This window comes from Pinus tabuliformis, chromosome 4_2, assembly GCF_031772625.1.
Source record: "Pinus tabuliformis cultivar Carrire ecotype Pingquan chromosome 4_2, CPIR1, whole genome shotgun sequence".
In the NCBI taxonomy this organism is placed as follows: domain Eukaryota; kingdom Viridiplantae; phylum Streptophyta; class Pinopsida; order Pinales; family Pinaceae; genus Pinus; species Pinus tabuliformis.
The window spans coordinates 696,686,701-696,712,911 of NC_142304.1; the positions used below are offsets into that span (position 1 = coordinate 696,686,701).

Here is a 26,211-nt window from a genome sequence, read left to right on the forward strand (position 1 = left end):
AACATCAAAGTACATAGAGGGCTTGGTGCTCTTTATTAAATACTAGTTCCATACCCTCGTAAATGACAAAATCTAATGAAAACGTTGCAATCCCCCCAATCCTGAAATCTTGAAAAACTGTTAAGTCTGTTGGATTTTGAGTGAAATCTAAAATTCTACTTTCTCCATATGAAATCCAATGAGGTTGGAACCATTCTCAAACATCCTTAGTCATTTCATGGTAATTTTAAAAATTAAAGTAAAAGGATGAAAATGAAAATTTAGGGAAAATGTCACTTTTACTTTAAGAAATTATCATTACCATGAATTGCATAGAAATACTAGGGCCATAGACTTGATTATTAGGTTGAGGGTCATAGGATTGAATATTAGGCTAGCCTAGGGGAAAGTAAGAAGTGGGCCAACCAACTAAAAAATAATAAAAAAATGACAGGACCAATTCGATACTGAACCGGCCTATTCCGGTTTAGACTGCTTTTGGGCCAAAAACGATCGTACCGATTGGTTCCACAGGTTTCGGTCTAGTTCTAATAACACTGCTTGGAACACCTATATTGATATAGTGTGTTCATTCTTCCTTGCACCATACTTGAAACTTTCCATGTCACGTTCAACCCCCTTTATATGTGTTAAATTTTAGATAACATGTTCTTTGCATAGGACAATTAGTTCAATGATTTAGATGAGCCCAAGATTAATTCCATTTAGCAATCGCATAAACTATTATTCATTGAGAGTAATTATCAAAAGAACATAAGTGATCATATGCAGGAGACAAGCCAAGACAAGAGAACACCGAAATTAACTCAAGCCAGGGAGAAACCCCAAGATGGAGAAAACCCTTGATCAAATATTCTTATTATAAATATCAAATATTCAGCAGAGAGAGTACAATAATCGAAATGACTTGCCAAATTGTGTGGATCCAATATCGCTGCCCTGAGCAATTAAATGATTCTATCAAGCCCTGAAATTTCGATCCAGCCATCTTCCTGAAGCAAGGTCTGGTTAGGGCTTCTTGAAGATCATTGTTGTCCAACTTCACTGGTCCCAAAACTCTTCACATCAACTGCAGCCTTCCAAGACAAACAAGAAGGCGCCCTTTGCTGACTTTATAGACTGTTCTGAACCCTTGTTATGCCTGCAGCCCTTTCTGAAGTTACATGACTGTACTGCAACTATACCGAGAGATATTCTTCCTCATACAGTTCACAAATCAGCCCATAAATTCTGCTCATCATTCTATTCTAGATGACAGAGCTGCAATGACAGATATACCCACACAACGTGACTAGAATTCTCCCAGGGCCCAGCAACTGTCCTATCTGCCTAGCGGTTGTCCTATCTGAGATATCTCGGACCTATGGTAGTAGAATAACCCAAACAAGTTAGCCCTACATCCTTCTTCGAGTGATTGATTATCACAAGCATATCTTTGGAGCCCATCGATGATCAAATGAGGATAGAGGACACCTCTATATATACAATTTGGAGAGGGTCAAGAGACATGTTGGTTGGGCCTTATGAGCTGGAGGCCGACCTTGATAATTTGCGTGACAGAAAACAAAAATTCAAAATCATACTTTTGCTTGACCAAATGAGACAATCTTTATATCGATTTCGGTCCTCTCGAAGAGAGGAATTCAATGTTGCAATAATATTCCCCATAGGAACTGTCCAAAGTGGAATTTGGCCCTAGTTGCCAATTTTAACAATATGCCCTCTCCATTCTTCTGGTCTGACTTGTCACTAGTTCATTGGGATTTGGCACCCTCTTAACCACATCCTTGAGTAGGGCCAACAAACATTGCCCTATAGGTTGACGCAGCTAAAAGAATAGAAAACCATATTATGACCACAATGAAACAAAAAGAAGAAAATCAAAATGAAAAAAATGGTCGAGAGATAAGTTAATGTGTGGGTAAAAGCCTAGCATGAGTGCTACCCTCCTCATAGCCACCACCTAATTCCTGAGTACTTGATTATGTAATTCATCAAAAGTAACCCTTGCATATCCCAACCCTGACGAGTGATAAGCTATCTCATCTTAAAGAGCAAGCTCTAACCCTTCAGCTATGCACCCAAAATAAAAATCAGTGTTATGAAAAAGTAAAAGGCACACTAGTGGGTTGGAAAAAGTAAGTTGATCAGGGTAATTCATGCCTCCATGATTGCTCCCTCCATTACATCTATACACTTAGGATGTGGACTCCCATTAGCTAGTCCCTTTGACCATGGCACTTGGCCATGAAGACCTTTCCCCTCCATTGTCACTCATTTTGCACTAACACCTATTGATTGAAGGGATGACCTCGAAAATGTCACCTTCCCTTAGCAGTTGGAAGCACCTAACAAGGTTCACTATTGGCCACCTCTACCAAGGTAGGGAACACCTTTACCGAACTTAGTCTAGTTAGATATCAGAAGGTGATCCAAGTTTGAAGTATTAATATGTCCTTAACATGCAAATTTGGCCCACTTAGATGCTTATATGATCTTAGTCTCTAATGAATGGTTTCCTTCATTGGAGTTTGAGTTGGTCTTGTTAGGTGTTCCACAACATCCCAGGCCTTGGGGGCACCAACTCCACATGTACCCGGGCGTTTCAAAGAGGTTGGTGACTTAGCAAATGCAATGTTGCCCATTTACATGTAAGCATTGGGCGATATGATGACTTGAGCAATTGATGCACATACTAGAGTACCCCCAGAAACCGGAACGTTGATCTTCTTTAGCCCAGCACAGAGTATTCTTGATGATTGCACCACTGAAGCCAACATGCCCCTAGGCTGGCCTTGACACTACCTAATGGGTAGGCCATGATTCAAAACCAAGTCTTCCATGGGATGGCTAGGGAGGGCTTGTTGCATCTAATGGAGCCCTAATGCTAAAGAGAGGGGGGATTACGTTGACCATTGGAGACCCATGGAGATAACGTGGTGAAACACCAGCTAGATTTGTGACCTCTGGAGCTGCTTTAAGGTTGAATTTGAGGATTATTCTTCAAATGATGGATGATTATGACACAGGGACTCGGGAGACACCTTCAGCTTTATACTCACCATCACATGGCATTTAAAGCCCAGAAAGGGCATGACATCATCATTTAAAGGCTTACAGCTCACACGTGGGTCTTTTGTGGCATGATTTCACATTGAGCTAGTGGGTTGGCTTGTAACCCAAGGATTATTTTATGTTTACTCATTATCAAACTTGTTTAGGGGCTTCATAAGCTAAAATTAGATGAGGTAGACCTCATATAAATAAAGGTCACCTCATTATTGCATTTCATCATCACTTGTGGACTATTTCGACCCCCTTAGAGATTTCGGCCTAACTTTTGTAGCCTATTACTCTTGTGGAGATGTGATCTTTGTCGATACTTTTGCTATTGGAGACTAGTCCTTGTGGAGACGTCACTTTGGAATAATGAAGGATTTTTCATGGATATCTTTTGAGTATTTTTGTTGTTGAATATATTTTAATGGTTATCGCATGGAATATGTTTGTTATGGTTTTCTATGTTCTTGTTCAATTGCATATCTTTATATGAAATTTTAGCGAAATATTATATGCTTTAATTGGCAAATATTGAACATCCCTTGAGAACCTCCTAGAGAGCTTTGCTCTTGACTTTATCCTTGTATCGAGCGATGGATAAGGTTTTGAAAGTGGAAAACTAGGATTTCCCTCCTTACTCCCAAGTCCCTTCTAGGGTTTAATATCTCCATAGTAATTTTTACCTTAGACTCCATCACCCAAGAAGTAGGCATCGGCTTGCACATAGATGATCAAACTATACTACAACTTTCTTATTCTCTCTCTCTCTCTCAATTTTGGCCCTTTAAGGCAAGCCACTAGGGCTAGGGCATAGGGCTGAATTCAACTAGGGTCAAGTTGTTGGCTAATTTTGAGGCTCTTCTTGTTGATTGGACCTTTTAACATCTAAATTTTCTCTTCTACATGGTTGGAATAGCCTCCCTAGGACTGATGTCACCAACCCTAGGAAAACCCTAGTCCAGCATTAAAGCTTCAACTTCTGGATTATTGAAGGCTTGTGGCTCCTAATTATTGACCATACCTACCTAGAAAGCCTTTTCTTGGTCTTACATGCTTATGTGTGTCTCCCTTATAGCAAAGTACTCAAACCCTAGTCTATAAGTACCCTTGATAGGTTGCTTCGAGAGCACGTTATGCCTTGTTTCATTGGATTAAGCCTTGCTCTTAGTATGAGTGCCCTACTTGAGCTTATTCAAGTTGTCACCTTTGAGCTATTACCTTAGAATATCTATTAAGTGACCAATACCGGGAAGCCTCCCTCGTGGTGAGAATCTACTAAAGAGCGGGAGGTGGAGTGTTGTAGTGACAGTAGGCCTCCATCTCATTGTTCTCCCTTGGTCCGGTTCTCGTCTTGTGAGGCCTCTTACAAGACAACACCCTCTAGGTAGGAAACCAATCTTCCGAACCTAAAAGTGAGGGGCAAGCCCTCCAAGTTGACATTGGGCAGTTGCCTGATTGTTTCGTAAGACTTTCCCCTTGGACAGGTTAGGATTTTTCCTCTACGGAGAATGTAAGAGATGGCACATTATAGATGCATAAAGCTACTCACACGTTTACAATAGTCTTCATATTTATTTTGTAGCCTCTAGGTAGACAACTTGTTAATTCCCATTCTTGGATGCATTTTGTTCTTTCTTTAAACAGTGAATCTGTTTTCAAATCTAGTACTGAGATATATCGGCCCCTCAGAAATAACATTTTCCTTTGATTCTTTCAACTGATCAATATGATCATGGAAAGCAGCTTTAGATGAGTCCCAAGCGGTTTCCAGAAACTCATTTCTGATAAATTGACTCAGAAGCAAACTATGTTCACTCCCAAAAAAATCTATTAAGTTCTTTTCCATCCACAAATGTAGTTATGAGCTTAAGTTTTCTTTGTGACTTAAATAATCTTTCATACTGTCCGTGAGCAATGTGGAATAGCAACTAATGACGTTGTAGGTTGGTTGGAAAGCCAACTGAAATCAGGTTTATCCAGGTAGTACTCTGTTCTTTTTCTAACTACATTAAGTGTGAAAAACTGCTTCGCTCTGGATAGAGTCTGATTCAAAATGCGCATACCTGACATATAATTAAGGAGAAAATAGATCTCCAGGTTTAGACTGCAAGAAAAAATTTATAGCATTAAAGTGCACTCATACATATATGAAAGAAATCTACAAACTGGAATTTCAATTCTAGGTTTAATCAGGTTGACTGTCAAAATGGTAGAAAGAGAGATTAGAATAGACTTTATATATCCCTGGCTATAAACTAAGAAATAACATTAGTAGTAATTGCAAAACATCTTTCATAAAATCATTCCAGCAGGGACGAAAGGTTATACTTTATGCTTCTAACTATGCTCATCAGCATTTTAATAAAAAACTCCATTCTAAGTTCAACCCTTTAGCCATTTTTAATCTAGTTTGACTTTCCTTTACAGCTCATTGGACCTGGCAAATAAGGCGTAATTCAGAATGAAATCAAAGTACCTATCAACTGCATGTCGAAAGGACGAAGACCCAATATTCTTTTGGAAGCTTCCCGAACAACTGCAAATGCTTCCTGTCATGGAAAACAACGAAGTAATAAAAAATTGAGATCAAAATAAACTTTTATCACAAACAGTATAAAATATCTGGCAAGAGACACATGCACTGAATTTCTCATCCATCTTTGAGACATCACAAGCTGCTGATTGAAAAAATAATGAAGATCATCTTAACTTAAAACGTGTAAAATTACAATGAATAATAAGAGTCTGAAATGTGCCCCCGCAGAAGTTAGAACCTTGGAAAGATGTTACGTCCTCTATATCAAGCACTTCGAACTGTAAAGACCTGTTAAAAATCCTCTATATCTTGTACTCCAGTTCGTAAAGGTACAAGCCAAGAAATGAAACAAGAAGTAGAAATTTTAATCTCCATAATGTAGTCGGCTCGAAAAAGCTCCAACCACATACTTTTTAAATAAAGGAAGGATATATGAGTCAAAAAAATGTATATGTCACTAAATGAGCACATTAGGCAAGCGAACACCTTACTAACGAGCATAATTTATTCCTTTTGATAAAGATGTCAATATGTTTGTAGATAAAATTCCATTAAAATCATACAGTCACCATTAGAACTTGGCGTCAGTTGAGATCATGATGTTTTAATCTTTAGCTCAAATGCAGTAGATAGCTATAGATAGAACAGTTCTGGTCACATGGTTGTAGCTATTTAAAAGAGTATACATGCGTAAATGGGAAAGAAATTTGAGGTACCATTTTAATAGCAAAAGAATTGATTGAACAAAGCCATAGGCTGCAATAATTTTCATTTCAGTATTTTGTCTTACCAGTTAAATGACAACAATAGCTGTAATTCCTATGGTACTTATATAGGTTTGCAAATTAGGGTAAATCACTTTCTTCAATGTACATTTTGTTAATATCTAAATTCCAGATCTCATTTTATTTCCTAGTAATTTTTATAGCCCAGAAAATATTTCTTTAATTATTGAATATAAAATACACTAAAATTCTTAACTCAAAAAATTTAGACAGCAGAAACAAAATATGGAAAATCAATCACATACAGAAAAATTTCCTCCAACTGATCTCCACTTTTAATTATTTGAACAATGAGGCTCCCTTACTACGAAATTGGCCCACAGAGAAAATTACAGAAATTATTGCAAATAAACCTGACCAATCTAGCTCTAAGAAATCCAATCTGCAACACAGAAGTGTTGTACGACCCAATTAAAGTCTTTCCTCCACACATGCAGCCTGCTGAAGCAACCCTCACATGACATGTGTGGCTCAGCTGCTCTACCAGTGCAGCTCGTGTGAGCTGTGGCCCTCTCTGCTTGGCACCTGCAACATGTACTCGGAAATTGATACGGCCTCCTTGCTGTCAAGTCTCCATTCAATCTCCTACTCAGAATTTTTCCTCTCCCTGTTGCGCTCTTATTTTTCTCTTCAGTCCTTGAGAAAATCACTCTCTCAAATCTTTGTTAATTGTTGTCTTTCTTCTCTCCTTAGGCTTGCTTTTATAATATCTCATTGAGCTAAATCCCTAACCCTAATCTCCAAAGTGATGGATGGCTAGGATTAAATCCTAAGCCACTTGAGATCAATGGTTGAGATTAAGTCTAAGTCACTAAAGTAAATAATTTACTTTTCCTTAGACTTTCCTAGCTCAATAGCCAACATTAATTAATTAACTTAACCAATGTGCTTTTCCTAAGTTAGACTTATGCTAAATTATAATAACAACTTACTCGTTAAATTGAGCAAGTTTCCTAAAGAGGCTTCAAACGAATTCTACATGCCTAACACTTAGCCAATGTAGAAGTACCTATCCGCTACTAGAAACCAGTGGATATAAAATCAGCATATAAAATCAGCAAAAATCAGCGATCTTTACCGCCTCTCAACTTTTGGTGATCATAAATCGCAATTTTTTCGCTTTTGAAAAAATGGCATCACAACCCAAAAAATCACCACGAAGTTGTGGCCTTGGGATTTTAAAGATAGTTTTGGGTTTCTTTTTGCCATTTTGGTTTTTTTGTTGTTGGAGAAGGAAGGAGACGAGCTTGTGGTAATTTTCAAGGAGGGATTGAGGACCAAACAGCCATTATCATCATCAACAAAGTTTGTTTTGTGGATCAAAGGTTAAAAATTGCCAAATCAGCCAGAGAAACTTCCCATCTTCTATTCACAGATATGTTCTAAATACCCCTGTTGTCGCCTAAAGTGTACATCTGAGGCGCAATTGTCAGAGTAGGGGGTTGTCACTCTAATCCCTACTCACTCCGTTTAAGCTCTCTCCTAGACAAGCTAAGGGGGGTAGTCCCTAAAGATGGATGGAAGGGGAAACTTGTTGGAACAACAAATCCTAGGAGACTAAGGGTAAGGCAACTACTCCTCTAGGCAACTTGAATTAGGATTAATTAGTAAGTGTGATTATAAGATGAGTAGTGTGTATGTATCAAACAATAGATTCAATTTAAGATCAATATTGCAACAATAAGATTTAACAGATTAGAGACCAATGCCTTATAAAAATGCTCAATGAAGATTATATCACTTGCGCAATGGAAAAGACTTCAAGTTACGAGATAAGCAATATTGCAAGAAGGTGTTAGAATCGAATTAAGATAACTGAAAATATGAGCAATAAACTTTAAGGGGCAATTGCAAGGAAAATACAATAAGCTTGAAGAGACAAGAATAATGATGTAAAACTTGCAATTATAGATTGAGCTCACAAATCCAATTACCAATGATGGATGAATGCAAGATCTATCTAATATGAGATGCAGGATCTTGGTTAATTTTAATTAAAATGCCTAATCTAGGTGAAATCCTTCTCCTCAATTGTTTTGAAGCAAGTCTTACACAAGGTTGTAGAAAGAAGTCATCGAGAAGGAGGCTAAGGCTGTTGAAAAATGTGTAACTAGGATGAAATGTACTTTTTGATTCTTGTATATTGTAAAATGAAAGAAAAATTATTATTATTATTTTTGAGCATGGGTTTCATGCTCAAGGTCTTTTATTTTAGAGTTCAAGCACCCATTGAGTGCTTCTAGGGTTTTCCCTAGGTCAAGAAGTCAAAAGAGTCATTGTCATATGTTGAAGACCCCATTGGGCACATTGTAACTTGTAAAAAGAATTATTTTTGTATTCAAAAGTGTCAAAATACCCTTCAAGACCAAGTCAACCTATCAGCTAAGAAGTCGGCCTATTTTGAGGAACTTCGTCCACCTTGGAAGCCTATATATAAGAGGGAACTCGACATCTTAGAGACATAATTCATTCTCTCATTACGCAAGCGAAGGAGAAGAAGAAAGAGGTTAGCGAAAAAGGAGAATGACGAGGATCAAGTGTTTGGGATATTTTCTCTCTCTCTCTCTCTATCTTCACACATACAAAGAAACGAAGCTAGGGTTTCTACTGATAGGTTAGCGTTTTGTTGCTACAGGATCGATCTTGGAAAAGGAGCAGAAAGAAGCTCGAATTAGGTCATCCGCAAGCCCTAGAACAAGGAAAAAGTCAAGCGAAGGTCTGAAGAAGTCTTGGAAGCCCTAACTAAGCTCGCACGTGTGGAGGCAGCTGCTGTTGGGAGGGCCGAAAATTTCAGACCTGCAATAGAGCCCAAAATTCTGTTGTTGGGGTCGAAGTTATGCTACTGGAAGAGATTTAAGTGGGTTTGACATGGACAAAAGGAAGCACATCATCAAGGAGGTTGGACTTGGTCTTCAAAGGGTGTTGGTCTTGGTCTAGAGGTCTTGGAATTCGTCAATTGAAGAATCTATAAGAAGAGAAGAGATTTACGGGTTTTCCTCTCAGATGGAGAGGTTTTGGCCCTGGCTTGCAGCCTATATCCTATGTTCTTATGTACTATTGTTCTTCTTGTTTTGGTAGTTGTTTGATGATAAGAACAAACATAATAATAAGAGAAGAAGCTAATAAGTAAGAAAAAGTAAAAATATATCACAAGTAGTTATCAAGTAAAGAGAAATTATCCTAACTATTGCCCTATAGATTTCTCAACATGGTATCAGAGCTAAGGTTGGCTAAGGGCATAATGAAGATCTCCTCTACATTGAAGAAGTTCCTAAAGAAGTGTACAATGGTGGCAAGTCATCTCAAAAAGGGCATCAAAGAAGTATGGGATCTCTTATTTTCTCTTAAGGAAGTAACCAAGACATCTATAAAGGACAAAGGACTATTCTCAGCACTCACTAGCACATTTCAAGACGATAATATTTGGGTTATCGATAGTGGAGCATCAAGACACATGACTGGTCAACACAAGCAACTAAAGACATTGTCAAAAGGGAAGTCCTCTTATTCCGTAGAGCTTGGTGACAATAAGAGCTACCTTGTGAGTTAGTTCTTGTAGCATCAGATGTGTTCTAGCCACGAGATTTCGTGGAGAGGCTAGAATACATGTATTCTCCAATACCCAAAAATTGTTTCTAGAAATTCCACCTAGAGACGACTTAATTAGACTAATTAATCAGTTTTTAATATTTCCTAAGTCTAAACTTAGGAAATATGATTAATTAATCATAATTAATTAAGTCATGGTGTGAATGTTCTATAAAATCACACAAATCGACACGGAAATAATTTGGGCCATTGATTATGTTTTAATCTTGGTCGTTGGTGCTCCAAAAGAAGATTATAAGAAGAAATCGATGGCTAGATGAAGAACACACCAGTGCAGTTACTCAGTTGCCTAGGTAGGTTGATTTTCTCAGTGGTTATGATTTAGCAGAGAGAGAGTCAATGGGTGAGTAGTAGGTGAGAGAGAGAGGGTAGCAGCAGGAGTCCAGAAGGCAGATTTTCGAATTAAGGAAGAGGCAACAGAGAGAGTGTATTCCACCATAGCACTGCACAGTGTGATGCAGAGGCACCAGCGTATGGGCAGAGGGTCCATCTCAGGGTCAGGAAGTTGTTGTGGAGAGTGAGAAATTTCTTATAAAATTTCTCTCAATATTTTCTCTTTGTCTAGATTGCCAGAATTCTTGTACTCAGATTTGCTGCTGAAAATTAATAAGAAAACCCTCATCTGTTGCACCAGTTTTCCCACATTGGGTTTTTCCGGGGACAATTGTCCAAAAATAATTGTGTTAATATTTTCTATGTGTGTGCTAGAATTTCTCTATTTCCAACATTTTATTTTCCGCAGTAATTTATTGTGAAAATTGCAGTAGTAAACTTATTTGATATTTGTTGTAGCAAATAAACTGCATAATTAATTTGACAGTTAGAAGAATATTTTTCAGTTATTGAAATAGATGAAATTTTCACATGATATCAGAGCATATATGATCATTTGGAGAGCTCAGTAGCAGAGAAAGGAAGAGGTTCACTGCTCAGCATGAGCAGCAATTCGAATCCCTAGAGGGCAACGCAGTCTCTTGGCGAGGAAGTCGTACTTCTTGAGGAAAATCATCTTTTCTGAGAGAGCAACAAAAAAAATTGAATTCTCCGGATCAAGAAAGTCTAGAGGTAGAGGGAGCAACCCCATATTTTTTTGCAGAGCAAATCTCTAGCCGGACACAGTAATTTTTGTAGCAATTTGTTTGGGTAGATTTAGCATCAGGAGGAAAGAGAAATAGCACAGAAAATTATGGACAAAATTACCGGTCATGATGATTTAGATTTATCTTCCAGGCTAGAGGATGAACTTGCTTGTCTATCAAGATCAACTTCACCTAATGTCTGGTATATAGATAGTGGAGCTTCAGCTCATATGACAAGAGTTAGAGAATATTTCTCTAGCTATCAAGAAGAGCATATGGACTTCCAGATCACTATGGGCAACAGAACTAAATGTACTCTTGTAGGGAGAGACACCATAGAGTTTCAGAGGGAGTATGGAGAGACACCATAGAGTTTTAGAGGCAGTCAGGAGCCTGCACCAGCGCTACTAATGTATTGCATGTGCCTAGATTGGGTATGAACCTAATTTCAGTGTCCCAGTTGCAGGACAAGGGGTATGATGTACACTTCGTAGGGAAGAAAGTGTATGTCAAACACTCAAGCTAGAAGAAGGTGAAACAAATTGGAGCTTGAAGCAACAGGTTATACAGATTGGAGCTTGATTCTCCAATGGCACTAATAGGCAGTGACAGTAGCAGTGGAAACAAAAGAAGGAAATGTATGTATATATTTGATAGATAAAGTCGTGTCATCATACAGTTCCAAATAACATGGTTGAATGTTTGATCTCATGAGTATGATTGAAGGAAAAGGATCTCTTCCATTAGAATGATGCATGAAAGCATATAGGCAATGTGCCTTAAACTCTTCTACATATTGAGAAGATGAAATCAACATAGTATGACCTCATATGGAATATGAGGTAATTGACAATCATGGTTCCTATGTTGAAAGAACGATGTAAAGAAGATCCTAAGGAAAGCAATATGTGAAAAGGATGAAAGAAGAGTTTGTGGGAAGATAAATCTAATATAAGGAATCAACATTTGATATTGACTAGAAGGGTTAGCTATGACATCTCCATGGAGAAGGTATGAAGACTCTGATAAAGTCTGAAAAAGGAGACCCTTGATATTGAATGTCTTGGAGACGATTTCACACATGTGCAGGATGTTGATATGGAAAAGTTGATGTCATGACAAAAGGCCATCTTAACAAAGGTAACTTTGGTTTGATGTTTATTTTGATTTTTGAAATCATCTAGTTGGATTGTTACAGGGCAACAAAAAGAGAGTTGTCGATGTCACCTACAACTGGAACTCATGCGATTGGATAGAAGATCCTAAAAGAAACATGACTTGGAAGAGGTAGTTGATTGAAGAAAAGCCAGATGTGGACTAGAAGATCACTTTCCAATGAAAATAAGGATGACATGACTATTGGTTCAAAACCATGGTTCGTGGGAGGAAAAGTGATGGAGAAGATGGTTAATGCCCTACGATAAAGTGATGATGAAGAAGATGAAGTTCATGACATGATGTAGAAAGAGGAGCCCTACAAGCAACTGATAGTACCATGATGTCCACCACAGAACAGATGGTTGTTGTTGGAAACAAGTCGCTAGTTGAAAGGGAGCTTGGGCAAGTCCCTGGTTGAGAGGGAGCTTGAGTATATTCCTTGTATAGGAATGAGTATATCCTCCCTAGTTGAGAGGGAGAGATAGACACATCATTCTTGTCTTCATGTTATAAAGAAAGAATGGAGGATTGGATAAGCATCGGGTTTCCAATACTCTTTTGAGGATGTGGTAGAGCATCCCATAGGCAAGAGTAGTCAAAGAGAAAATTTCTTGAGGATATGTTATTCCAAGACAGGAATTGTCCTAGAAGGACATACCTTGTGAACATCCAGATAGGGTATGTGCCTTAAGAGACAATGATGATGGTGTATATCAGTCATTGTTTCGCAAGCATTGTGCTCTGATCTTGTGGAGAGATAGAGTTGTTAGTCAAGGCCTTGCTATGTGACAATGTTGGTTGGTATGATAAGATGCAATGAGATAATTTGAAATAATAGCTTATGAGATGGCTTACCAATCAAACTCTTCTTATGAAAAATCTTTAGTTTGAGAATGTCCAAGTACCATGTATGGATTATGAATACCTCCCTAGTTAAGAGGGAGTGTTGAAAAGTGTAACTAGGTTCAGTCTTCATAATGTCTATTGTAATCATGATTTTATGTATTTGATGAAAAGAGAAAAAGAAATTTATTATTGTCATTCTTGATGCATGGATTTCATGCTTAAGGTAAATTTATTTGTAGGTCAAACACCCATTGAGTGCTTCTAGGTTTGTCATAGAATTATGAAGTCAAAAGAGTCATTGTTATACATGTAAAACCCCATTGGGCATGTTGTATATTGTAATGAATTTTTTTGTAAAGTCAAAAATGTCATAAATACCCTCCGAGACCTGGTCAAACAAGCAACAACAAGTCGGCCTACATGAAAGAGCAAGTTGGCCTCATGAAGGGCTATTCAACCACCTTGTGAAGCCTATATATAAGAGACTTCGACCTCACTTGAAGAGCACTCACTCACCACAAGAAATTCGATCAAGGAAGAGAAGGAGAGCGATGAAGAGGACTAAAGGAACGAAATATTTGAATATTGTTTTTGGGCTTTCTTCCCCTCACACGTGCAAATATTAGGGAAACCTTACTACAACAAAGTTGAAGCTGCAGAAGAAACTGCTAGGAAGTCAAAATTGCAGAAAAAAAGTTGTTCCGCGAGTCGAGTTGTTGGAAGGTTGTTGGGCGAGTCGAAGTGCTGGAAAGTAATTGGGCGAGTCGAGTTGCTAGAAAGTTGTTGGGCAAGTCGAAGTGTTAGAAAATTTTCGGGCAAGTCGAAGTTGTTGGAAGTTGTTGGGTCGAAGTAGCTAGAAATTGTCGAAGTTGTTGGAAGTTGCTAGGTCAATGGAGTTGAAAGAAAAGTTCATTAAGAAGAAGTTTGACTTGGTCTTGGAGGGGTATTTGACAAGGGTCTTAGGTCTTTGAATTCGTCATTTGAATTTCTATAAGAAGAGAAGAGTTCTAGTGGATTTTCCTCTCAAGAGGAGAGGTTTTGGCCCTGGCTAATAGCCTATATTCTGTGTCTCCTTGTCATATTGATCTTCATTGTTTGATGATAGAGAACACTAATAATAACTAAGTGAAAGAAGAAGCTAATCAAGTTAAGTAAAAATACATCACAATCGGTTATCATAGAAAGAGAAATCACCTTATCTAGTTGCCCTAGATTTCTCAACACTTTGATTGGCACGCGGATCATAGTGTGCACAGGAAGCAAAGAGAGCTAGTGAAGGTTGTGTAGGCTCAAAGGGAGTGTAGCTTTAGAGGGAGATTGCAAAGGATTGTCAGTTGCCCTATGGAAGTCTGAATCTTCAGGTTCTAATGAGACAGAGGAGTTTTCAGCCCATGCAAGGACAGTCATGGACCATGCGAGTGTGAAAATTTTTGAATCCAACAAACCAGAAATCCTACTGCAGTAAACTGATTTGCATTACCTACTTGTGTTCTTCAGTTTAACAAGTTATTTTCAGAATTATTCAGAAAATATTAATGCAAATACACTGCAGCCTACACCAATATACAGATCAAGTACTGAAAAATAAATGAGACAATCACCCAAAGGACACACTTATTTTTTGACTAAACGTCCTCGGAAAAACCCAATGCAGGAAAACCGGTGCAACGGCTCTGAGGGTTTTCTATTATTAAGCAGTAGTTCTAAACATAGATGTTGATTGTCGTCCTGGCAAACCAGTGACAGAGAAATACAATGGCGGAAAACCTGAGTGAATTTTACCTCACTTCACCCGGCAGATTCCGATTGATCCGGCAGCAAAACTGGCTAGCCCCAGCTACAACTGCGCTGCCCCTTCGCAGTAACTGCGTGGGCCTACGTGGAGCTCTCTAAGGCTCTGCGTCAACTCTTCTGCCCACTGCGTCAGCTTTCCCGGCTGTTCCAGCAGTTTCGGCTCTCTACGTGGAAGGCAGCTTTCTCTCTCTGTGCTAGCCCTTCTGGCTCTGCGTCAAGGCTGCGTGGGCCCAGACTGGCCCAGCATCATCTCTCCTGGCTACTAGACTGCCTCCACAAGCTTCTCTCCACCTCTCTGCCAGTATTCCTGAACTATCCCTGCCCCTCAGCTGCAAGATCTCCCCAATCGATTTTCCTCCTGAGAACTTCTCACCTCAGAAAGTCAATTTCCTCAATCTTTCTATGTGTCCTCTCCAACTAACCCCAAGCCTCCATTTATACTTTTCCATTTGAGAAATCAACGACCATGATCTAATCTCTAATCAACAGCTAAGATTAAATTAGACTTGATCCTCGTCTCTTAGAAGCTTCTCACCCATATTTACATTAATTCACTTTAATTATTTTAATTTCCTAAGTTTTAACTTAGGCGCCATTAAAAATAATTATTATTTGAATAACATGCACTTCGAGTGGAATTTCTCCAAATGATTTCTGGGTCTTGGAGATCTCATATGTTCTAGCTCCTCCACAAAATTTCGGAGCTAGAGCACATCTAATGCTACCCAAAAATCAACAATCCCTCTTAGCAAGGAATGTGCTCTAGCAATACTTCCCAGCAGAAGTATCACATTGATCCATGACATCGGTCCTCTGCGTTGTTGATGGTTGGCCTACTGCCCTTCATCCACTACATTGCTGCAATTTGTACTGTCGTCCATGACACTGCCACTGTCACTGTTGCATCTGTATTGCAACTCCCTCTCAATATGTTGGATCATGCTGCCTATAGCACTGCCACTACTAACTACTGCACTGCAACTCAGTTGCTGAGAAGTAAGTAACTGAAAAGCCACCCAAAAGTTGACATGCTGGTTAGTCTGGATGCCTCTTGACACTGAAGCTCCCTATGCTGCTAATCTTTGCTGACACTCTGATGCTACTACATTGTTGTTATATCTGCTTTGTGCCTTCCACACTGCTGCAACACTCCATTGCGCTGCTTCAGACTTTGGCACTCTAGCTCTGCCATTGATGCTCCATCATCCCTCGCACCAACTCACTCCCGTCATTTTTCTACTGTCATTAAGGGCTCTCGTAACAATATGTGAACCAAGAGTTTGGGCACCTCAAGGATCCTGCCCTGTACTATAGTCCTCCCGACTACAGCTCAATATCACCCCACCTCTTCTCTAGAGGTGCATGAGCACTCACAGTGCAATCCTCATCATCGTCCTCTTTGTCAGCTTTCGTTGGAGCAGCCTTTGAGTCAGACTTCTCTTCTTTGCCCTTCTTCCAAGGACACTACGTGGCGAAATGACCCATTTCTCCACATCTGAAGCATCTGACTTTGGATATGTCCTTTTTCTTCCTCTTCTGCTGCCCTTGTTGTCCCGCTGATGCGAGAGTTGTATCCTCCTCTTCCTCCTTCTTGACTCTAATCCCTTTGTTGTTGCTTCCTGCCTTGGTCAACCGTTTGACCTCTTCCTGTCGAAGAGCTACCCACATCTCCTCCTAACTGGGAAGAGAAACCCAGCCCAAGATGCTTTAGACAAGGTTTCACAGTCTTCAATCACTGCATTCAAGGCAGTCCTGACCATAAATTCAGGATTTGGTGTAGCCCCGACGGAAGTTAGCTGGTCACAAATCGTTTGCAACCTGAGAAGGAAGGGATCAATTTCTTCTCCCTTCTACATCTAAAACTGTCTCAGTTGATTCTCAAGAAACATCTTCCGATGAATGGAAGTTCCCTCGTACAAAGTGGTCAAGGCCTCCCACACTTCCCTTGTTGTGTCTTTCTCAGCAATATGTGGGATCACATGATCCTTGACCTCGTCCAAGATCATGCACTTTTCTTTAGCCTGAGCCTCCTCGTACTTCTTGAGAGGATCAGCATCAACCAAAACAACAACCGTCTTCAAGGCATAATCCTTGATGTGATTTTTATCCAAAACTATCAGGATCCTGGCCTTCCAGATGACGAAGTTGGATGCTCCATCCAACCTATCCTGATCCCTCAGTCCGTTAACTGCCATCTTTGCTCAAATGAATGTCGAACTGGTTCTCTTCTCCCTCTTTCGTTGCTGCCCCAGCAAAACTCGGATTTGGATTTCTTTGGCGCTAGAAATCCTCTAAGGAACAAGCTCCCTCTGAATTTTGATTTCCTTCATGGAAATCCTTCTGCCAACCACTATCGAACCACCCCTCTCTGATCTCTCTTTGCTACTGCTCAACACTGGATCTAGATTTCTTGGCAAGAAATATTCTGAGGAACTGATTCCCTCTACTTTGCTTCTGCCCCACTAGGTACTGTTCTGCACCAACAGAATCAGCACCCCACCAGCAACTCCAAATGAAATATGTGTTGCACCTCTAGCCACGACAACCGGGAAAACAAGACTCAACAGTCTCTGCATTGGCCCAATAACCACTGCGCTGCCCTCTGCAGCAACAACATCACCCAATCAAGCTGACGTAGGCTCTACATGAGCCTCCCTTGGTGACTGTGTCACCCCTCCTCTGCTCTCTTGGCCAGAAATTGCGTTGTCTCTCGGGACAGCTGCCTTCACACACAGATTTTCCTTTGTCCTTTCGTCGATGGCTTCAATCGTCCTTGATCTACAATTGCTCTGATACCATGTGAAAAAATTTGAATCCAACAAACCAGAAATCCTACTGCAGTAAACTGATTTGCATTACCTACTTGTGTTCTTCAGTTTAACAAGTTATTTTCAAAATTATTCAAAAAATATTAATGCAAATACACTACAACCTACACCAATATACAGATCAAGTACTGAAAAATAAATGAGACAAACACACAAAGGACACACTTATTTTTGGACTAAACGTCCCGGAAAAACCCAATGCAAGAAAACCAGTACAACAGCTTTGAGAGTTTTCTATTATTAAGCAGTGGTTTTGAATACAAATGTTGGTTGCCCTCCCGGCAAACCAGTGACAGAGAAATATAATGGCGGAAAACCTGAGTGAGTTTTACCTCACTTCACCCCGCAGATTCCGGCTTATTCGACAACAAAACTGGCTAGCCCCGGCTACAACTGTGTTGCCCCTTTGCAATAACTGCGTGGAGCTCCCTGAGGCTCTGCGTCAACTCTTCTGCCCACTGCGTCAACTTTCCTGACTATTCCAGCTCTCTACATGGAAGGCAGCTTTCTCCCTCTGCGCTGGCCCTTTTGGCTCTACATCAAGGCTGCATTGGCCCAGATTGGCCCAGTGTCAGCTCTCCTGGCTACTACACTGCCTCCACAAGCTTCTCTCCGCCTCTCTGCCAGTATTCCCGAACTATCCCTACCCCTCAGCTATAAGATCTCCCCAATCGATTTTCCTCCTAAGAACTTCTCACCTTAGAAAATCGATTTCCTCAATCTCTGTGTGTGTCCTCTCCCACTGACCCGAAGCCTCCATTTATACTTTTCCTGTTGAGAAATCAACAATCGTGATCTAATCTCTAATCAATGGCTAAGATTGAATTAGACTTGATCCTCATCTCTTAGAAGCTTCTCACCCATATTTACATTAATGCACCTTAATTATTTTAATTTCCTAATTTTTAACTTAGGCACCATTAAAAATAATTAATTATTTGAATAACATGCACTCCGGGTGGAATTTCTCCAAACGATTTTTGGGTCTTGGAGATCTCATGTGTTCTAGCCCCTCCACAAAATTTCGGAGCTAGAGCACATCCGATGCTACCCAAAAATCAACAGCAAGCACATTCATAGTGGTGCAAGGAAAAGTCATGTTGCATGCGAGGACATTCATGCACCATGCAAGACAAAGCTAGACCTAGTACAAAGAAGACATGGCACATGCGAGGATAGGTATGGCTACGCAAGCAAAGTCATGACTCATGCAAGAACCCTCATGGGCATGCAAGGAAAGTCATGGAGTTGGATGCATGAAGGAAATATCTTCCTTACTAAGAGGGAGTGTTAAATTTTTGGTAGCTCAAAAGGTATTTCCGAGAAGGATACCCACCAAAAGTGGTTGGTTGGGCAATTTACCCAAAAGTGGGTTTTGGACCCAAAGCAGTGAGTTTAGGACCAAAAGAAAATAATTGTTTATTCTAAAGGGTTGAGAGGCTAAAACCCCAAGTTCTAGTGGTTTCCTAAATGACCTTAGAGAAACAGATAAATAGAGGATGAGCCAAAGGAGAGGCTCATTGTGTGCAAGTGAGATGGACTTCACTTGAGCAAGGAAGGGAGCTAAAGGACCTAGTCGTGGAGCCCTAGAAGAGGGTCGAGTTATATCCAAAAGAAATCAAGGATGATGATCTGATTTGTTCTACAAGAGACCAAGACTAGCAATGTAACTGTAGGACCATCCTTGGGAGGCCTAAGCCTAAGTCTTAAGGGTCGAGGCTAATGTGGCAAGGAAAGGGCTAACCACAGCTGCAAAGGAGGTCAGTATCAACATGAGAATGGCTACAGAGTATACAGTAGTTGGACAGAAGGTGTTCGAGTGTTCCTCCAGGCATAGCAATCTATCCCTAGTGTGAATCAGTGTTGCAGGAATCGCCCCCCCCCCCCCGGATCCAAAGGCAGAATCGCGAATCGTACGGAATCGATCCGGAATCCCCACAGGAAGCGCGATTCCGTTTTTGAGGTGGCGCGATTCCGGGTTAAAAAAACGATTCCTGCCATATGAGGTTGCGGCCCCCCGGAATCGCGGTTCGGGAGGCGATTCGGGCAAGGGGTGGCGCCACGCAACCTGCCCGGAAGCGCACGCCACCCGCACGCCACCCAGGCGCAACCCGGACGCAACCCGCGGAGGCAGCGAATTAAACGTATTTTTTTTTTAATTTCTTTTAAAATTTAACTTAACTAGCATGAGGGGGTGGGTTAGGGTGAGTTTAGGGTGAGTTTAGGGTGACTTTAGAAAAGAATAAAGCCCCCATTCTCTTCTCATTTTCTCACTTTGAGTTTATGAGAGTTGGAGAAGAGAAGAGAGGAGAGGAGAAGAGAAGAGAGGAAAGGAGAGGAGAAGAGAGGAGAGCTTGGAGGAGTGAAGAAGGAGGAGCTAGGAGAAGGAGGAGGAGCTTGGAGCAAGAGCTTGGAGGACTTCATCTACAAGAGCTAAAGAGGTAAGTTCAAACCCCAAACTCCCTTGTTTTTTTGAAAAAAAAATTGTATTTTTCTCCTCCCTCTCCTACTCTTTCCCATTGTTTCTACTTGCTCCTTTATTTACAGGTTGTCCACCACCTATATCCATATTCCAAGATGGTGTTCTTTTGGCTTCTATGTATCATTCCACTCTTGGTTTTAATGATGGCAAGGGTGAGGAATAGAGGGGAAGAGGAAGGGGATGAACTTGGTCCTAATAGTAGTGACCCAATGTATGATGAGGAGGAAGGGTTTGAAGAGGAAGGGGATGAACTTGAAGAGGACACTGAAGCACAAGATGGGAAAGGTACATCAAATCCCTTGTGGAACTATGTGACCAAACTTGAAGGGGGAAAGGGTGGTGGATCTTACAAATGGATGTGCCCTCATGGTTGTCATGGAGGAAAACCATATACGGGTTCATATACCCGTCTGAGGAGGCATCTTTGTGGGGTGCTAGACAGTGATGAAAAAAAGGGTTCTGTGGGGGTAACCATTTGCCCAAACATTTCAAGTGAACAAAGACAAAAATACATCAAAATAGAGATGGCTGCACAACGAAAAAACAAGAAACAAAAAACTCATTCTGAATCAAGTGCAACCTCTAAATTTGGTAGTTGCCCATCTCCTCATGGTACTTTTGCAACCTCTGGAGGTAGAAAAACAATAGGGGATTTCCTTAATGTTGCTGGGAGGGATGATGTGGATGGAAAGATAGTCCGTTTTCTTTGTGCTTGCGGTGTACCATTCAATGTGCTTCGCTCTCCCTATTGGCATGAAATGGTAAAGGCCATCAATGAAGCCCCAAAAGGATACAAGGCCCCCAACTATGAGAAAGCTAGAACAGTGTTATTAGAAAGAGAAAAAGCTAAGGTTCAAAGAGCTTTGACACGTTTTACACATGAGTGGGTGGATTCTGGGGTATCCATTGTATCAGATGGGTGGACAAATATTAGAAACCAACATTTGATAAATGTTCTTGGTGTTTCTTCTAGTAGTGCAGTATTTATTGCATCTCATGACTCCTCCTCCATCAGTGCAACTGCACCAAACATTGCAGATCTCCTATTGAAATCAATCAAAGATGTTGGTCCGAATAATGTGGTTCAAGTGATCACAGATAATGCAGCAAATTGTAAGTTAGCAGGAAAAATTATTGAGCGTACTCATCCACACATCTTTTGGTCTGGGTGCCTGGTTCACACATTGAACCTTTTGATGCATGATATTGTGAAACACAAAGATTGTGGGTGGATTGCTGAGGTTTACAGGAAAGGGAAGCAGCTCATTAAATTCATCACAGGGCATACAAGGGTAAACTACTTCTATGGCACTTACTCCAAGTTGCAATTGCTTAAAATTGCAAAGACAAGATTTGCTAGTTATTACCTCACCTTTAGGCGGCTAGTGAGGGTGAGACAAGCTTTAACTAATCTGGTGTGTGCTGAAACATGGGATGAAATTAACACTGACACAGATGGTGCTAATGAAGTCAAGGACACTGTTCTTGACAGTTACTTTTGGTCACAGGTTAAATATGTTTTGCAATTCACCAAACCAATTTATTACATGATCAAGTTTGCAGATTCAGATCGACCAGTAATTGGGGAGGTGTATGAGCAAATGGATAGCATGTTGGGGCAGATTAAAGACATTGTTGAGCCTAGAGATACCACCTTGTACAATTATATTCGTGAAGAGGTGGAAAAACGATGGGATATGCTAAATGTTCCATTGCATGCATTAGCATATGTTTTGACACCTAAATACTATCATCCATCATGGCTTTCAAAACCAGCACCTGGGGGGGGAGTCAGGAAAAAACCACACCAAGATAAAGAGGTTCACGAAAAATATATGGCTGCATTGAGTAGATTAATCCCTGATAATGAGGAGGCTGCATTGGTACGGAGACAGGTGAGCAACTATACGAGCAACACTGGTCCATTTGGGAGCATGCATGCAATTCAAGATCGAGAGCATTTTTCTGCTCTTGAGTGGTGGAACATGCATGGAGGGCCTACTCCACTTCTACAGAGTTTGGCATTGCGGGTGCTATCACAGGTGGTAAACACTTCTTCTGCAGAGAGGTGTTGGAGCTCTTATTCTTTCATCCACAGCGTTAAAAGGAACAGGTTGAATTTAGACCGGGCAGAGAGCTTGGTTTATGTTCATTACAACTTGCGATTGTTGTCCCATTACTGTGAAGATGCAAAGTCTAATAAAGACTTGTTGACTTGGGACAAGAATCCAGAGGAGCCCAATTTGGAGGATGGAGTGTTGCGACTAGAGCAATTAGAGGATTCTCTTATCCAGGTATGTCCATTGTGGTATGAATTTTCCAATTTTCCCTTATAAAGCATTTCTCTAATTCATGTTTTTAATTTTTTTGTTAACTAGTGTTTTTTTTTTTGCATGAATTTTTTGAGCGATTCTAGGATGATGACACGGGTGTTGATATGCCACAACCCCCACCCCCATCTGGTCCCTTGGTTTCTAGGTTCCATGGTTCAACTGCAACACCAACGGCAGGGGGTTCTTCTTCATCAGTTCCAGTGCCACGACTTACACAAGGACCATCTTCTTCATTGCCACCACGTGGAGGCCCGCCATCACGTTCTATTCGTGGTGGAAGGAGGAGAGATTAGTAGATATATTCACAATCTACTTCTTTTTGTCATAGATTACTCATTAGACTTGTAGACTTGTGAATTTGAATTTTGAACCTTTTTGGCTTGGCGGTGACCAAGTGACATATTTTGTAAACATTATTATTTGAATTTTGGACATGACAAATGTTGACAGTTGCTCACTTGCTAGATAAATCATAATATGCTCTATGTTTTATGTTTTATAATATGCTTAAATGTTTTATGTTTTATAATATGCTTAAAAATTTGATGTATGTTTGTAATAGCTAGAACATAGATGATTGTTGTACATACTAGTAACTACAATGGAATCATGGATGCCATATCTATCTTGATTTATGCAAAAATATGCATGTTTTCATGTCTTCTACAATTAATTTGGTATTTGGGATGTTTGTTTTGAGTATAAATGCAAAAAAATATAAAAATATATATATATATAGCAGACGCTTCCGCGGACGCTTCGCTTCCTAGATTTTTGGAAAATGACGCTTCCGCGCTCCACGCTTCCGCTTCGCTCCCGCTTCGTGCAACATTGGTGTGAATACTAAACCAAGAAGAGAAGTTGCAGCACCTCCAAGAGAAGTCTAAATTGATCTGAAGGAAGAAGTATGTTTGTGTGGGAGGAGCAAAAGTTCAGTGATGACATTAAAGGTCTGTTTCAGTGCCAAGGAGGAGGGTCGTAACCCTGGTAAAGGGTCGGAAGGCCTTAGTAATCTGCCCAAAACTGGTCGAGGATCAACAGGAGATATCTGAAGTAGATAAACCTGGCTGCAAGAGTGGAGACTAGGCCAAGAGACCTCAAGCATGAGAACAAAAGGTCTAATTTGTAGCTACAGGAGGGTCGAAGACTTCTACAGCAGGCCGAGGGTATTTGACCTGTTGTAAGGCTAACATGTGTGGTTTATGTTGATTATGGTAGACAGCAGGAAGGCTGTGGGAAGAGGTATTCTTTGAAGGAAAGATTGCTGAGCATATTTCTTGAATTCTGTTCACAAATGGAATTGTGAACAGAGTGTTCTCGAGGGCTAATATACAGTGACCTTAAAAGATCTAAGTCACTGTGAGTAGCTGTGTTTTAGAGTTGATGGTACAGTGAGTTTGACAGACCTAATTCACTATGAGAAGCTGAGTTGGACAGATCAGAAAGGAGACTAATCTCTGTGATTAAGGAGACAAAGGACAGTCAAGTGCCAAGGGAAAATGAGGATTGAAAGGGCTGGTGCTAAAAGGGCGTCTTCAGCAAGTTGTGTGTAATTATTCTTGTCTTGTTGGGCAGATTGTAGATCTAAAGAAGCAGATCTCAAGCCCTAAGTTTTTGCATATTATGTATACTAGCTATACTAGTGATCTGAAGGGCCATGATCCCTGGTATGGGAGCCCCATGATTCTTTTATTGATGGACTACTAAAATAATCGAAATTTGGGCTCAAATCTCTATGTACTTAATTGATTTCACTGTTGAAGATTTCCGTTTGTGCAAAGTGCTTGTGAGTTGAGGGTTCCTAATGTGTTTGTGTGCTTGGTTAACCATAGACCATATCTAGGGCTTAAGGAAAATTCAACAGAAAGGAGCCCATGGCTTGGTGAATCCATTCAGGGTCGTCTTTAACATCTCATCATCTATCACAACCTCCCTCGTTGTTGCCAACTCATCACGTACCTCAATGATCTTGGTGAGATAACCAGTCAGGGTGTCTGATCTAGTTATCCTGGTGTTCTTGAGATTCTCTCTCAACACCATTTTCTTGTTTATGTTATCGCTCTAATAAATCTTTGTCGGATCCTCCCACATCTCCCTTCTTGTCTTCATGATCCTTCACCGCATCCAAGATTATCCTCCCAGCCTTCACATCCTTCTAGTTATGGATAACCAATTTTGTAGCATCTGTAGGCAGGGTGAGTTTAGTGTTAGCAGACTCCCATAAACCATTCTCCATCAAGATCAATGTAACTATCACCTTCCAGTGAATGAAGTTTGATGCACCCTCCAACCTATCCTCGAATCTTAATCTGGCTACAGTCATCTCCCAAATCAGAAATTTTATTGAAAATTCTGTTACTGGAATTTTAGATATGTTGTAAAACTGTATGAAATCTAATTTCCCTTCTTCGGAGTTGATGCTATGATACCATGTTAATATCTAAATTCCAAATCTGAATTTAATTCCTAATAATTTTTATAACCCAAAAAATATTTTTGCAATTACTAAATATAAAACACATTGGAATTTTTAACTTAGAAAATTTACACAACGAAAGAAAAATACGGGAAATCAATCAAGCGCAAAATGTTTTCCTCCAAATGATCTTCACTTTTAATTTTTTAACAATGAGGCTCCTTTATTGGGATATTGGCCCATGGAGAAAATTACAAAAATTATTACAGCAAACAAACATGCCAAGTCTGCCCCTAAGAAATCCAATCTGCACCACAAAATCGTAGTACTACCAACTGAAGCCTTTCCTCCACGCGTGTGACTTGTTGAAGCAACCCTCACACAACACGTGTGGCTCAGCTACACCACCAACTGAAGCCTTTCTTCCACACGTGCGACTTGTTGAAGCAACCCTCACACAACACGTGTGGCTCAGCTACTCTACCCACACGACACATGTGAGTTGCGGCTTTCTTTGTGCAACACCTACAACTTGTGCTCAGAAATTGGTATAGCCTCCTTGCTGAAAATGTTTCCACTCAAATCTCCTCATAATTTTTCCTCTCACTGTTGCACTCTTCTTTTTCTCTTCAATCCTTGAAAAAATCTCTCTCTCAAATCTATGTCAATTGTTGTTTCTTTCTCCTCGTTAGGCTTGTTTTTATAATTTCTCATTGAGCTAAATCCCTAAACCTAATCTCCAAAGTGTTGGATGGCTAAGATTAAAACCTAACCCACTTTAGATCAATGCTTGAGATTAAGTCCAAGTCACTAAAGTAAATAATTTACTTTTCCTTACTTACCTAGCTCAATAAGCCAAAATTAATTAATGTGTTTTTCCTAAGTTAGACTTACACTTAATCATAAATATTAAAAACAACTTAATCAATTGAGCAAGTTTCCTAAGGCATTGGGCGACTCACATGCTTAACACTTAGCAAATGCAAAAGTACCTGTCTGTTGCTACAAACATCAATTTTTTTATAATTTCCTCAAAATCCTTCTCATCCAGTTCATCTACTAATGTTCTAGATTCAAAAAGAAGGGGTGCATTAAGGTGATGTTTGTATTTTGGCTCACTTAATTCTTACAATTACAGGCTATGATGCAAAATATCAGATTCACTTTTCTATCAAGAGGTTACACATGCTTTATCATTGTTAGTAAAAATTGAAAGAATCTACATTGATCAGAATTTAGAAGTAGCCAAACAATCCTTCCTATTTCACCTCATATTGTATGCAGT

At 40.0% G+C, this 26,211-nt stretch overlaps 1 protein-coding gene across 1 annotated transcript in view; it reads right to left on the reverse strand.

Moving 5' to 3' along the window:
* AGY1 (Albino or Glassy Yellow 1) overlaps positions 1-26,211 on the reverse strand; it is a 388,365-nt gene that overhangs the window by 290,439 nt on the left and 71,715 nt on the right. Inside the window, exon 3 of the mRNA XM_089424074.1 lies at positions 5,537-5,609. Within this exon, the coding sequence (XP_089280200.1) occupies positions 5,537-5,609 (73 nt within the window). The remainder of the gene's footprint in view (positions 1-5,536; positions 5,610-26,211) is intronic.